The following is a 16,639-nucleotide window of genomic DNA, read 5'->3' on the forward strand; positions in this document are numbered from 1 at the left end:
GAATGTGTGTGTACTATGTACGCACGTAAGAAGATATTCTTCTATTATATAATAGGTAATTTAAACGAAGTAAATATACTTAAAAGGTTATTTGTATTTTATTTAAAAATCAAACTAACTTTCTTATCTACCACTTTCAAAAAATTTTTATTAAAACAACCAAAAATACAAAAAGAATATGAATCGCCCGGGAATTGAACCCGCAACCTTCCAATCTCAGTGCTAACGCATTTCTAACTACTCCATCGAGGCTCTAGAAATAGATATGTAAGTTTCGGATATAATTACACAACACGGCGACATATAGTGTAAAGATGTTATGCTTACATAATATTTTATTAATCCAAAAACACAAGAATTATAATAAATAATACATTTCCTAAAACCACTAATATATTCTTTAATGACTTATTTGCACGGTTACAGATACATACATACCTATCTTGTAAGATTAGCAATGAACTACATAGGTACTGTCAGAATTACATACTGTCAGTGTGCGCAGGCGCGCGGTAAATGTACAATTTTATCCTCAATCGATTCGCCGCTAAAGAAGAATATCTTCAAAAATTAAGTAATCGTGTGGGGAAAAAAATAAATATGCCATTTTAATTGCTTATTTGTCTTATTTGTAAAATTTACATTAGAGTTTTCAAAAAGTGTATACAGGGTGAAATTTTTTCTAAGACCAAAACGAACTAATTTTTTAAATCCGGACCTGATTCTTCTCTAGTTTGAATAAATCAGTTGATTGGATGGTAACATAAATTACTTATTTGTTCAAAAAAATTAATTTTTGTAATAAAAGTAATTTTTTTTTTAAATCTATGGTTCACTTTACCAAACTTTTAATTCATAGTGAAATTTTATTTTTTCATAAAAAATTAAGTAATCGTGTGCGGAAAAAAATAAATATGCCATTTTAATTGCCTATTTGTCTAATTTGTAAAATTCATATTAGAGTTTTCAAAAAGCGTATACAGGGTGAAATTTTTTCTAAGACCCAAACGAACTAATTTTTTTAAAGCCGGACCTGATTTTTTTCTAGTTTGAATAAATTAGTTGATTAGGTGGTAATAGTGTAACGATTGGCCAAAATAAGAGACACATCGATCTGACCGTTCAAAAATTATGACGAATACAAATTTCTGTCAAAATGCGAAACTCACCCTGTATATTATTAAACAATGGGAGCAGACACTTTTTAATGGTCATTTGTTATTCCCCATATGAGCCTCTATACGAGGTAGGAGTATGTACAGTTCCTCATGACTCACCCTATATAAATATACCAACTTCTTCTTATTACGTTTTTGAATTTTAATAGTTTAGTAAAATCAAATAAATATGTCAAAGCCCTCTCAAACACAGAAGTAAATTAATCTTGAAAGATCGTTTCCAATGTCTAGTTTATATTTTAATCTACTTACTTGCGGAAGGTAGACAAATAGGCAGAATCCTTTTATCCAACTTGGCAGGTGTATTTAACCTGATGAGAGCAATGTCGTGAGCTCTTGATCCGGGATTGTACTCTGGATGTATCATAATTCTGTCAACACTCATATTCACTGAAGTAGTGTCCGGGTGGCATCTATCTGTTTGACCAAGCGTGACTTTGATGTCCCGGGGAGTTATGCTTAAATACAAAAGTGGTGTTAGTCTGGGCAGCTTATCGAAAAAAGGGGCATTTTTGGGAAAAATTATTTATCAGCTATTTTTTTTGCTGGAGTCGAATCTTAAGATTGCATATATTAGTAATATAGGTATGCAAGGCCGCAGAAAGTGTTCTATTTTTTTTATAAACATAGCGCTCCGATTTCCTCTTTTTTCTTTCAATTATTACTCTGTAACTCCAAGGATTTTAATTTTAAACCAAAAATACCGCAATAAAAATTCGCCGCTATTTAATTCTGCATAGAGATATTTTTACTTCGATTTCTTTTGACGAAAATTTTCCTCGGAAGATCCGGGTTTTAACAACACAAACAATCTTTATTTTTCAAGTAAAATTTTAGGGAAGTAGTTATTTTTCAATTATTAAATAGCTTGGGTGGTAGCGCGTAGGTACCTCTCTATGATCCCGATAGAGTGTAGACTTAGTTCTTAGGGGAAACGAGGTCCAAACCCCAGTATTATCCTACCCAAAACCTAAATTCCTTCCCTATGTCCCCCCCACATAACCGAGACATTTTCTTTGCCTTATCCCTATGCGGGGTCGGCTTCCCTAATTGCATTTCTCCACACAATTTTATCTTGGGTCATATCAATGTTAATCCCCTTTACCAACATGTCCTGCCTTATCGTCTCCCCCAGGTCTTCTTTGGTCTTCCTCTCCTACTCCTTCCAGGAATCTGCACTTCAGCTATTCTTCGTATTGGGCGATTAACGTCTCGACGTTGAACATGACCAAACCATCTTTACCTATGCTCTCTCATTTTGGCATCAATTGGTGCCACACCTAGACTTCCCCTAATATACTCATTTCTAATTTTATCCTTCTTTGTCACTCCACTCATCCATCTAAGCATTCTCATTTCCGCCACATGCATTCGTTGTTACTCTTTTTTTTTTTCACTGCCCAACATTCAGTTCCGTACATCATAGCCGGTCCTATGGCTGTTTTATAGAATTTTTCCTTCAGCTTCATTGGAATTTTTCTGTCACACAACACACTACTCGCTTCTTTCCACTTCATCCATCCAGCCCTAATTCTACTGCATGCATCTCTATCTATTTCTCCATTACTCTGTAATACCGATCCTAGGTACTTAAAACTATTGCTTTTCACAATCACTTCACCATCCAAAAATACCATTTTATTTGTAGTAATTCCATCTTTAAATGAACATTCCAAATACTCTGCTTTTGTCCTACTAAGTTTTAAACCTTTTTCCTCCAGAGCTGGTCTCCACTGTTCCAGTTTTTGTTATAAGTCTCTTTCACTATTTCCTATTAACACTACATCATCAGCATACATTAGGCACCAGGGAATGCTACCCTGTAGTTTCGCTGTTATCTGGTCCAAAACTAATGAGAATAAATAGATAAGGACTAAGCACCCAGCCTTGGTGCAATCCTACTTTCACCTGAAATTTATCAGTCTCTCCCACACCTGTCCTAACACTAGTCTTTACTCCCTCATACATATCTCTCACAATCTTTACCTATTCGCCAGGGACTCCTTTCTTATTTAGTGCCCACCACAGAATCTCTCGAGGAACTCTATCATATGCTTTCTCAAGATCAATGAATACCATATGAGCGTTGGTCTCTTTATTCTTGTATTTTTTCATCAGTTGCCTTACAATGAAAATTGCATCTGTTGTTGATCTGCCCTGCAAAAAGCCAAATTGATTATCGGATATTTTGGTTTCTTCACGTATCCGTCTATCAATTACTCTCTCCCATATTTTCATGGTGTGGCTAAATAGTTTTATAGCCCTGTAGTTTGTACATTGTTGTATGTCTCCCTTGTTTTTGTAGACAGGTACTAATATACTGCTTCTCCATTCGTCTGGCATTTGTCCAACTTCCATAGTTCTATTAAATAGACCTGCTAGCCAACTTATTCCTGTCTCTCCCAACTTATTCCTGTCTCTCCCCCCACATGACCGAGTATAGGCGGTACAACCTTAACATCTCGCACGAAGGAAATGTCGTTGCAAACTCCAGGACCACTATCCTCTGATGCTTGTCTGGAAGCTACAGTCGGCAGCCCTGGCACCAGACTCGGGTGCGGAAGGTCAATAACATACCCATCTTAAATTTCATCTTATTACTGAAACTTTGTTAGAAGCAAACCGGATGGATCAAATGTTAATGACTCTGGCATCACCGAAAAGACGAACACGATTTGGTTGCTGGAATTTTAAAACTCTGTATGAGGTTTTTAAACTGGCACAAGCAGTAAAAGAAATAGATGTAAATTGAGGCCATGAGAGCCATAGTGGCCTAACTGATAAGAACATTACTTTACATAATAAAAGAAAATGATCAGAACCTAACAATGTTCGATTGATTTAATAATCGTATGTGGACCAAGAATGATTCTTAGTCAGCTTACAATTAATAAAACAATCGGACATTGTTAGCTTCTGATCACTTTCTTTGATTATGTAAAGTAATGTTCTTATCAGTTAGGCCACTATGGCTCTCATGGCCTCAACTAAGCTTTGTTGGTCTATCGGAAGTAAGATGATTGGGCAGTGGTGAACACCATACCCAAACAGGAGAACTTCTATTATATAGTGGTAAAGAAAATGGAATTTACGAGAACGGAGTGGGTCTTCTACTCAGAAAACAAGCCAAGAAAGCCTCATTTCTTGGAAGCCCATTAAAAATAGAATTATGACTGCCAGATTTAATACCAGATACCGTAAGATAACAGTTATTCAGTGCTATGCTCCTACGAACACATCTCTCCACGAAGATAAACACATTTTCTACGAACAACTAGAACAAACCACCCAATAAGTAAACCAAGGCGATATCCTAATAGTGATGGGCGATATGAACCTAAAGTTGGACAATATTAATTTAGAAACCGTAATGGGCAAATTTCTCCTGGGAGTAGGGATTGCAATCCAGCAGAATTTTCAATCCAGCTGGATTTTTGCAAGATTGACCTAAATCCAGCTGGATCCAGCGCGGATCCAACAAAATGTGGAATCAAATAAAAACATAGTTTTTATAACAGAAATTATTTTTTTTTAAGTGAGAAAACATTTTATCTATCGTCTAACCTACTTCGCACAGAACTGCACATATAGCCGGTTGCAGAGAAAGTCCTTTCGGCCTCTATGCTGGTCGATTTTAAGGTCAGCAAATAGTCATAGACCATGAACAAATGATCGCGTTTCATTTCTTCTATCTCATAAATGGTCATTTCCTTTTTCAAAATATTTTAGTTATAAAAGTTGTTTAAGTTGCTCAAGTCCTTGTTCCAAATTAAAATTCACGGGCTCCGGATTAGCTGGCCCATCTCCTTTTATTATCTACTCTTGCACTGGTTCCACAATCACTTGTGTATTTATACGACTCAACAAATTTTTCATCTCTTGTCGCATTGCATTCTTTTTTGGCATGGGGAAATACCAGGCTTGTTTAGTCATTCGTTATACCCTTCGTAAGTACTTACACTAATGTAAATTTCAGAGAGGCACCGTTCCGCGATTCTGTTGCGTCATGCTTCCGAAGGATCGGAACTAAGGCTAGACTCCTGGCTATTTAGTTTGTCTAAGACAAATTTCATGGTTGTGTCATCGGCAGTTATCAAAGTTGACTCTTTTCTGCAAAAGAGCTTCTACAGCCAATTTCACCGGTTAAAAAGTGGCGATCAACTCATTGATTATTGACCACTCGTCAGTACAGAGTATTATCGCAGAATCAATGTCTATCAACGCTTTATCGATGCAAACTTTTAGGCTGTTGAAGCTCTTCAGCATACTGAGCTACTGGGATCTAATGGTAGCTGCCGACTCACGACTTTGGATAAAGAGGCTAACGATGACATTAAGTAGTAACTTATCTCGAATTTAACACGTTTGCGGATCCGCGCTGCTGGATTCAGCACGCTTTGCTGGATCCAGCATGTAAAAAAGCGCTGGATCCAGCTGGACGGCTGGATGCTGGATGCAGCAATTGCAATCTCTACCTGGGAGTGATGAATGAAAACGGAGAGCGCTTTACAAATTTTTGTTCCAATTATCGTTTAGTTATTGGTGGAACCATCTTCCCACATAAAAATATTTACAAGGTAACAAGGACTGCACCTGGTCATACAAGAAAAAATCAAATAGACCACATCGCCATATCAAAAAGATGGAGATCAATCTCTTCTTGATGTACGTAATAAAAGAGAAGCAAACATATCAAGTGAGCACCATCTAGTAATTGGTACAAGTAACATCAAGATGGCAAAAAAGAAAATCACAAGAAAGACCAACAACCAATATATCTACTATAATCTAGACAAATTAAAAATGGTCCCAGGAAAACACATGTTTAGGGAGGAGCTTCAACTAAAAACAAGAGAACGTGAAGTAAATATCTGGTCAGCTGAGAAGATTTTTCAGTTGTTTTGACAGAAAAAGCTGAAGACAAACTGGGTAAAAAAGAGAAAGACAGAAAGGAATGGACATCAGATGAAACTTGGAATCTTGTCGAAGAAAAAAAAAACGAAAAAAAGATATCTAGCAACAACAACTGTGTAACGAAGAGTGGACCAACAACAAGAATATGAAACACCAAAGAACGCAGTTGAAAGGAATGCAAGAAGAGACAAAAGTAGGTGGGCTAAAGAACTGTCAAAACAAGCAGAAACAGCTGCCCAACACAACAGAACTAGAGAGCTATACCAAATTACTGGACGACTAAAAAAAATGGGCCTAACTGTTCGAATATTGTAAGATCCAACACAGGTGAATTACTTACTACAACAGATGACCAAGTGGACAGATGGAAAGAGCATTTTCAGGAGATCCAAGGCACGCCCAATGATAATGCAGATTAAATTGTCAAAAATCTGCAGAATATAGATATGCATATATCTTGCGAGTTCCCTTCCAAAACGGAGATAATAACAGCTATCAAATCTCTGAGAAATAACAGGTTCCCGGAATCGATAACATTGCTGCTAAATTAATTAAAATTGATCCGGATCTAGACCCCTCCGTGGCTCAGTGGTAAGAGCGCCTGCCTTTGGATCGAAAGAATCCGAAATGTTGTGGGTTCGAATCTCACCAGGGTCAGAGATTTTTCATTTATTATAAATTAATGAATGAATATAGTTTCTGTCCTTGTGGGATCGGTACTCACCGGAGGGACCGCAGACGTTCGGATACAATTAGCGTCTCTTTGCAAAGACAATGACGTCGACTTTGCAAAGTAACAAGACACTTACTCAACATACACACTACACATGACACTAATACTCATGTTGTGACTGGCCGAATGACATAAAGTCCATGCCAGTATAAACAAAAAAAAAAAAGATCCGGATCTAACCGATAAACTTTTTCTCCCCATAATCCGAGATGGGTGGGAAACAAACAGCATTCCAGCGGGCTGAAAAAAAATGTAACATTATTAAGTTTCCAAAAAAGGGCAACCTCACACTGTGCAAAAATTTAAGAGGAATAACCTTACTTACCGTCATAAATAAAATTTTCACGACTATCATACATAAAAGATTAACAAACAAGGTTGAATTTCAGCTAATTAAGCAAGGTTTAGACCAGAATCCTCCTGCTTTTAGACCACATTATACTTGTGAGGCAAGTTTTAGACCACATTATAACTGTGAGGGTAATAATAGAACAATCGGTTGAATGGAACACACCCCTATACATGGTTTTTGTTGATTTCGAACGTGCCTTTGACAGCTTATCTCATGCTGCTATATGGAAAATTTTAGAGCTAAGAAACATTCCGCATAAAATAATTTCCATTATACAGGGTGAGTCATGAGGAACTGTACATACTCCTACCTCGTATGCAGGCCTCTATGGGGAATAACAAATGACTATTAAAAAGTGTCTGTTCCCATTGTTTAATAATATACAGGGAGAGTTGTTAATTTTTACAGAAATTTTTATTCGTCATAATTTTTGAACAGTAAAGATGTGTCTCTTATTTTGGTCAATCGTTACACTATTCCCACCCAATCAACTGATTTGTTCAAACTAGAAATAAATCAGGCCCGGCTTTAAAAACTAGTTCGTTTTAGTCTTAGAAAAAAATTTCACCCTGTATACAGTTTTTGAAAACTCTAATAAGAATTTTACAAATTAGACAAATAGGCAATTAAAATGACATATTTATTTTCCCCCACACAATTACTTAATTTTTTATAAAAAAATCAAATTTGACTATGAATTAAAAGTGTGGTAAAGTGAACCAAAGATTTCAAAAAAATAACTTTTATTAGAAAAATTAATTTTTTTTGAACAAATTTTTAATTTATATCATTTATTCAAACTAGAAAAGAATCAGGTTCGGCTTTAAAAATTTAGATCGTTTTGGTCTTGGAAAAAAATTTCACCATGTATACGGTTTTTGAAAACTCTGATAAGAATTTTACAAATTAGACAAATGAGTAATTAAAATGGCATATTTATTTTTTTCCCCACACGATTACTTAATTTTTTATAAAAAAAATATCAAAGACTAAGAATAATTAAAAGTTTGGTGAAGTGAACCATCGATTAAAAAAAATTAACTTTTATTACAAAAATTAATTTTTTTGAACAAATTTATAAGTAATTATACTACCACTGCAGGCTCGTGCTATACGTTTTAAATAATACAATAGTCCGTTCTTTAACGGTAAAATATTGCAAAATCTCTTAATTTTAAAGAACCGCTTGGATTGACATGAAATTTGGCATACACATAGCTAACAAGTCAAAGAAAAAAAGTGATATTGTGCCGATATGTGCTTCTGCCCTGGGGCTGGTTTTCACCCCCTCTTGGGGGTGAAAAAATATTCGTCCAAAGAATGTCAGGAAATGGATAAACTGGCTAATTTTAAGTAGCTTTTGTTCTATAGAGTTTTTTCACTAAGTCAATACTTTTCGAGTTATTTGGCAGTGAATATGCTCATTTTTGCAACAAAATAACCACGCTTTAAGACGGTTTCTCGCAAATAACTCAAATAGTAAGTATTTTGTCGAAAAAACATTCTTAGCAAAAATATAGCAAAAATATAGCCTGTAAAAATTTTTAAAAAATGGTGTACATATCACGTCTCTACACCTAGTAGAAGCAGAGTTATAGCTAATGAAAAATAGGTTCATATTTGTCAAATTCCAAATGGAATACTTTAACGTGAAATAACCAAAAATGAAGCACATTTCGGGGAAAACTCATTAAAAATTATTTAAAGTGTTTAAAAAAAGCTTCATTTTTGTTTTATAAAAAAAATTTCTAGCATCAAAATTAAACAAGTTACGCTCAAAATAAAGTTAGTCCCTTTTGGTTTTGGTAAAAAATCGAGAAAATCACCCCCTAATTAGTATCTTAAATGAACTTATTCGTTACGACTTCACAAGTTTCTTGACTCGTGTATATATTGTTTATATAATCTGTAAGTTTCATCGGTTCAAAGTCCTTATTATTGAAAGGGCTGTAGTTAAAAGGGGTTGAACGAGTCATTGATCACGAATGTATGCAAATTTAGAAACACCAAATCTTAATCAATTTTTGTCTAACAGAAAAACAAAAAAATACATGATATTCAGAAAAGCAAATCTGACTTTTTTTGTTTTTCGAGATTTTTGGTATCTCTAACAATTTTTAAGTTATTTTGAAAAAAAGCATATTTTTCAAAATTAAAATTTTTAAAAATTTTACTTTCAAATCAAATTTTTTCAAAAATAAGCACTTTGAATAGATAAAACTTACAGATCATATAAAGACAACATAAGTAAAATAATTTGTGGAGAGGTAACGATTAATTTCATTTAAGTTGCTAATAAGGGGGTGGTCTTCCCGATTTTTTTTTTTGCAAAAACAAAAGGGGCCAACTTAATTTTGAGCGTAACTTGCTTAAATTTAATGCTAGAAACTTTTTGTAAAAACAGAAATAAAGCTTTCTTTAAACACTTTAAAAAAGTTATAATAGGTTTTCCCCAAAAAGTGCTTAATTTTTTGGATATTTCACGTCGAAATATTCTATTTGAAATTTGGTGAATATGAATCTATTTTTCATTGGCTATAACTCTGGTTCTACGAAATCCAGAGACCTAAAGCGTACATTTTTTTTTTACTTTTTTATAAGCTATATTTTTGCTAAGAACGTTTTTTCGACAAAATACTTACTTTTTGGGTTATTTGCGAAAAACCGTCTAAAAATGTGGTTATTTTGTTGAAAAATGAACATATTCACTCGCAAATAACTCGAAAAGTGTTGACTTGGCGAAAAAGCTCTATAGAACAAAAGTTACTTAAAATTAGTCAGTTTACCCATTTCCGGACTTACTTTGGACATATATTTTTTACCACCAAGAGGGGGTGAAAGTCACCCCCAAGGCAAAAGCACACATCGGCACAATATCACTTATTTTCTTTGATATGTAAGCTATACGTATGCCAAATTTCATCTCAATCCAAGCTATTCTTTAAAATTTAGAGCAAAAACCGTGAAAGAATGGACTACAACCTTTTTAGCCAATTTTCAGAATTTTAAAAGGAACAAGTTGTTTTGGATAATACTAAAACATCATCCTGTATAGTATTTGTTTGTCAAAAAGGAGATAAACAAATAAACCTAAATTAAACAAAAAGCAAATATTTTTCCCGTCGTTTTTTGCATCACTACCTTCTCACCATGTATTAAATGTATATGTATAAAAATGGTAATTTGACATTTTCGTTGTTTGAGTACATAACTTGACTTTTCGTCCGCCATCGTTATTATTTTTATTTGTGTTTCTTACACTGTTTGTACTTTTTTGCATTATGATATTTTACAAAATATTTTGCCGAATCTACTTGCCAATGTAGGCGCTCGAGGTATGTACTTTATGCACGATGGGGCATCACCACATTTCTCAGTTGCTGTTCGTCAACCTGTAGCTTATGGAAATAGGTGGATAGGACGCGGAGGGCCTCATGCATGACCACCTAGATCACCTGATTTTAACCTTGTCGACTATTCCCTATGGGGTCGATTAAAAGAAATGGTTTATCGAGAAAATATCAATACGCGACAAGAACTAAGTAATTGGTAAAATTATTGATTCTCGTAACAATATTAGAAATGATCCCTTAACTCTCAGGAGGTCTATTAGACAGTTGATGGTCCGACAAAGATGGATTTCATTTCGAAAATCTGCTATAAATCTCAAAAAAAATTGTTTTATTGTTTTATTTGGTTCTTAAGTTCTTTTATGTATGTATGTATACAATAATTATTGTACATACATACATATTGTTAAATTTACTTAAACATGCAAATAAATCCGTTTATGTTCAATGTTCTACATAATATTATGTATTCTCTTTTCGTTAATTTAAAAAATAAATTTACTGTATTTAGTCCTGTCGCCAGGGGGGGTACAACGGCCTCCTGTATTCAGATGGACTTATCCAAGTTTTTTTTATGTATTTTGACCCGTAGAACACGAATTTTTTGGGTAACAGTTGATCCGGATGTCGATAAGATTGTTATAAACAAAGAAGTTGAGGAATTACATAACAGCGATTTCTCGCAAAACAAAACATGTTTTTGTATTTTTTGGGCCATTCTAACCAAAAAGTGTTCTTAAAAATTTTTTCGTAGGATGCATAGTTTTCGAGATAAACGCGGTGGAACTTTCAAAAAATCGAAAAATTGCAATTTTTGTACCCGAATAACTTTTGATTAAAAAATAAAATAGCAATTCTGCTTACCGTATTTGAAAGTTCAAGTCAAAGTATATCGATTTTAGTTATTTGCATTGCTAAAAATTTATTATTTTATTGTTAAACAAAAGTATAAACACCTAGTGCTGGAGTGATGTTTTCAATGATTTCTCATTTAAAGTCGAACGAGTAGGTAGAGTAGGTACAAGTGCAAGCGAGGCTATTTCTACGTAGCATGCATATAAACGCATGTATTAGGCACGGGAAACACTATGTGTTTTTAGCTTTTTTTAGCAATAAACACATAAATTTTTAGCAATGTATATATTCGAAACCGATAGAATTTGACTTGAACTTTCAAATGCGGTAAGCAAAATTGCTATTTTATTTTTTAATCAAAAGTTATTCGGGTTCAAAAATTGCAATTTTTCGATTTTTTGAAAGTTCAACCGCGTTTATCTCGAAAACTATGCATCCTACGAAAAAACTTGTAGGAACATTTTTTGGTTAGAATGGCCCAAAAAATACAAAAACAGGTTTTGTTTTGCGAGAAACCGCTGTTATGTAATTCCTCAACTTCTTTGTTTATAACAATCTTATCGACATCCGGATCAACTGTTACCCAAAAAATTCGTGTTGTACGGGCCAAAATACATAATAAAAACTTGGGTAAGTCCATCTGAATACAGGAGACCGTTGTACCCCCCCTGGCGACAGGACTAATTTTGCCTTTTGAAATAAATCTCTGAGAATTCAATAAAACGACACTACCTATGCATCACTAAACAAATACTATACAGGTAGACCGATCTAGTTAGTCTCAAAAATAGGAATGAGGCTACAATAATTACCGTCATGCTGAAAATTGGCAGGATTGTTCAAAATACCATCATAAATGAAATCTAAAAAGTCCTCATAAATCCGACCCGAGCTAAAAAATTTACGCGGGGTCAAAGGTCAGCAAATATGGTTTTTAGCGATTTTTAGCGAAACGGTAAGTTTTATCGTAAAATTAGTTCTAAAAAAAATGTAGATTAAATAATCATCTATAAAAAATATTTTAATATTTTTTTTCTAAGAGCCACCGGTTTTGAGATACAACGATTCAAAGAGTTGAAAAACTTCTAATCGTCATAATATATGTATTAGTACACCAGGTATACAGTGATGAGCACGCTAATAACGGGCAAAATAGCACAAAAGATGGAAAACGTATTAAGTTGTGAATGAAACTAGTCGAGCTGGGAAATTTAACGATATTATACATTTACATTATATTGATTATGTCCCACCTTCAGACGTATCAGACGAGTTTGGAAACTACCACTGTCACAGTGACAGTTTTAGTTGACCTACTCCTCTGATATGTGTAAAGGTGGGAAACAATCAATATAATGTAAATTTAAAGGTTAATATCGCTAAATTTCCCAGCTCGACTAGTTTCATTTCTCTTTATCTCACAACCTAATATGCAGCCCCGGCCCCAGGGGTGGGCGAAATGGGCGGCTGTCCAGGGCGGCAAATTTAGGGGCGGCAAATTTTAGAACACAGCAATTTTTTTAAATTAAAGAAATAATAAATTATGGTTTTAATATTATAAAACATCAATATTATGAACATGAGCGGCAAAAATGCAACTGTAAATACGAGAATTAAATAAGTCAAACAATAACAATTGCAAGTTTCATTCGACGGGAAATCGACAACACCGCCTTCTTCTTCCTCGCATAAGAATTGTGGGCTCAGAACTACCCCTCCCAGAGGGGTGTTATAATGTTAGAAGTGTTTAGTGTTATTAAAAATAATTGTGTACGTGCAGTAATGGATGGTAGAAAACGTCTTTCTGGTAGTCAGTACAGAAAAAGAGGGCAGAGAAGGAGATTGAAACAAAAGGCTTAAAATTTTTATAGGTAAATTTTTAAAACCGTTACACACCGATGCTGACAATATTGCTCAACCTAGAGAACATACAGCGGTTGTCGCTCCTTTTGAGTCTGTCAATATTCACCCAGACCTAGGCCTATCATCTGCATCCACGTCTGCTGCCGTTCCTCCCAGTCCAACGACAGTCACCTAGGAAATCATCAGCATCAACTTCTGATGCCGCCCCCTCTCAGTCCAACGACAGTCATCTAGCTAGGACAATCATCAGCATACACGTCTGCTGCCGCTCCCTCTCAGTCCAACGACAAACATTTGGGACAATCATCAGCATCTATGTCAGCTACTGATGACACTACTACTGTGACAGGTAACAATGTTATTATTGATGTGATGCTTTAACTTTTGATGAGTCAAAAGGTCTAAATTATGCTGACCTAAAAGATGAACTCAAAGTACTTTCCACGATTGTGAAGCCCAAGAGTACACCTCTAGAGACCCTGAAAATGATTAGAGACTATGATTTTGATTTCGCACCCAACGTTAGTGTTGCGTTGAGGCTTTTATTAACCCTACCAGTGACAGTAGCCTCTGGAGAGAGAAGCTTTTCAAACCTGAAACTAATAAAAAATTACTTAAGATCAAATACGTCCCAGGAACGTTTGAGTACTCTAGCGACAATATCTATTAAACACGAAATAGCTGAATCCTTGGACCTTGGAGAATTATTAAATGATTTTTTCCCGTGCCAAGGAACGAAGAGTTCTACTTACTTACTTAAAAAAGTAAGTGTGTAATTATTGATATGGATGGTGAGTTTTTGGATATTAAAAGATGTTCATTTATAGTAATGTATTAAAATTTCATGAAAATATTGCAAATAGATGTGTTTTTAAGCGTGTATCGTTCAAATAAAGTGGAAAATGGCGTATTAAATAATTTAGCACAAAGCACACATCAATAAAAATACAATCGTGGTTTAAGTTGGCGATCGCTGAAGGAAGGTGGTGAGTCATGGATCTACCAAGGGGAGGGGGCGGTGGTCGCCAATCTTGCCCAGGGCGGTAAAATCCCTAGGGCCGGGCCTGTTAATACGTTTTCCATCTTTTGCGCTATTTTGCCGGTTAATAGCGCGCTAATCACTGTATATATCACTGAAGCTGGACCGTGCAAGTTCGGCAAAGCGACCCCTATTTCTACGCTCTATACTAAAATTCGCACTTTTAATTATATTGGCCAATTATATTAGTCCTGGTTACTGGATAATTGTCAACGCCATAGTCCAAAAAAATAATAAGAAGAAAAAATAAGATTCAGGTTATGTTATGAAAACGTCAACAATTGTATGTAGGAAATAAAATTAGTTATTAAAATGCAGTACTGCAAGCAAAATAAAATTAATTAAATTTACCTTTATATAATAATTGCATATCATATCAATATTCTGGAGCAATATATAATTTTTCTGCTTCACTGACAGAAGGTATGAAATATACGTCAATTTGACAATTTCAATTGACAATATAAATTATTTAAGATAGTTGCAATATTTCCCCGCGACTCGCGCAGCGTCGTTTCTCGTTTCCCCTTCCAAGTACTTGCACACCGCGATTCGGTCAACTTAACTTATATTACATATAATAATATAAGATTATAAATATGATAATGTTTCTACTATACAGTTTGCGGTCTACCGAGGGATGCAATGTATACGCTGTATTAGGCATATTACAGTGCCAACAAAAAAATCTTTACAAAGTGAATGTAACGCGAAAATAATAAAAATTATTCGGATTTTACGGCTTACTCCCAGAAAAAATAGTAAATTGATATGACAAAGTATTAATATGTAATCATTATTTTTATTTATGCGCCTTAATTCAATTTGTAAACATGGGTTTTGTCGGAATAAACACGTTCGTTGGCTAATCTAATCACCCTACCTATTCTTTTCTCAGAAGGGTTTGAACATAATAATGAAGGACAACTTTCTAGGCAAAATGTTTATTGCTAAGTACTAATAAATATTTCAATACGCAATAAACTTTATGTAAGTTTAGTTAGTTTACTATTATGCAAATTACACCGTAATCTTCTTGGGTGGCGAAATTCTTCACGTAGATGACATCCTCGAGGTATTAATTAGTCTTGAGTACTACTCCGGAGTGAAAATACGTGTTAAACCTATATTTTTTTTTAACCTATAGGGTGTAATGCTAGTTCGCCTCCATGTGGTGCACCCTGGGTAACGCTAAATGAACTAGCAAAAATTTGGCGGCAGACGAACGAAAAACAAAAACAATATCCTGCCAACATCACAGATCACAAACAGAAATCTTATCTATACGTAAACATACGATGGGAACAAATAAAGGTTCTTCTCAGAACCAACTGACTAGAGATCTCGGACCGTGTATCCGAGTCTGTCACCTTAACATCGAGGGCATAAGCCAGGCAAAATGCCAAGTGTTGCAAAAAATCCTACACGATAACGACATTGACCTGGTTGCCATACAAGAGACCCATACTGAAGACAAAGTCCAGCTTGATTTAAGGGGAAAGATACCTGGCTACGATTTACTGGGAGCCACCTATGATAAACATTACGGCGTCGCAACCTACATTCGCTGCAATATAGAAAATGGTTTCCTACTTTCTGCTTCCAATGAAAATAATATACATGAAGTAGTCACCAAGATTGGAGATATTACCGTAGTTAACATATACAAACCTCCAGCCACTACATGGAACCCAGAAGTGCTAAAGACTCATCCACATCCTACTATATACATCGGCGACTTCAACAGCCACCACGAAATGTGGAAGTACACCACGAATGATGAAAATGGGGAGGCACTAGTAGAATGGTCCGAAGAGCAAAACACATACCTAGTTTTTGATGCCAAAGACAGAGGAACATTTAAATCAGCTGCATGGAGAAAAGAATATAACCCAGACCTATGTTTTGTCTCAAAAGATACCAATGACAGACCACTAACAACTGCGAGAAGTGTCCTTGCAGACTTCCCACATACTCAACATCGTCCGGTGCTTATCACCATCGGAATATCAATTCCAATAATTAGATCATATCCTCGACCCAGGTGGAATCTTAGAAAAGCAAACTGGAAGAAGTTCTCTGAACAACTAGACGGGACCTTGAGCTGGGTCCCTCTAACCAGCAAACATTATGAGAGGTTTGTGGGCGCAGTAATAAGAACTGCCAAGAAAACCATCCCTAGGGGGTATCGCAAAGAATATGTGCCTGGATGGACTGAAACATGTGAAGACTTATACACGAAGTTTCTCGAAAGTGGTGACCGAGAAATAGCCGATGAGCTTTTACACAACATCGATACAGCTAGACGCCAAAAATGGATAAAGACTGTCGAAAACCTTGACTTCAAAAAATCAA

General features: G+C 35.2%; 1 protein-coding gene across 1 annotated transcript in view; it reads right to left on the reverse strand.

Annotated features, from left to right (window-relative positions):
* Positions 1-16,639, reverse strand: part of LOC126886634 (clotting factor G beta subunit-like) — a 73,755-nt gene that overhangs the window by 42,528 nt on the left and 14,588 nt on the right. The window contains exon 4 of the mRNA XM_050653625.1: positions 1,431-1,636. Coding sequence (XP_050509582.1) covers positions 1,431-1,636 — 206 coding nt within the window. The remainder of the gene's footprint in view (positions 1-1,430; positions 1,637-16,639) is intronic.

Source organism: Diabrotica virgifera, chromosome 6 (assembly GCF_917563875.1).
Source record: "Diabrotica virgifera virgifera chromosome 6, PGI_DIABVI_V3a".
NCBI lineage: Eukaryota > Metazoa > Arthropoda > Insecta > Coleoptera > Chrysomelidae > Diabrotica > Diabrotica virgifera.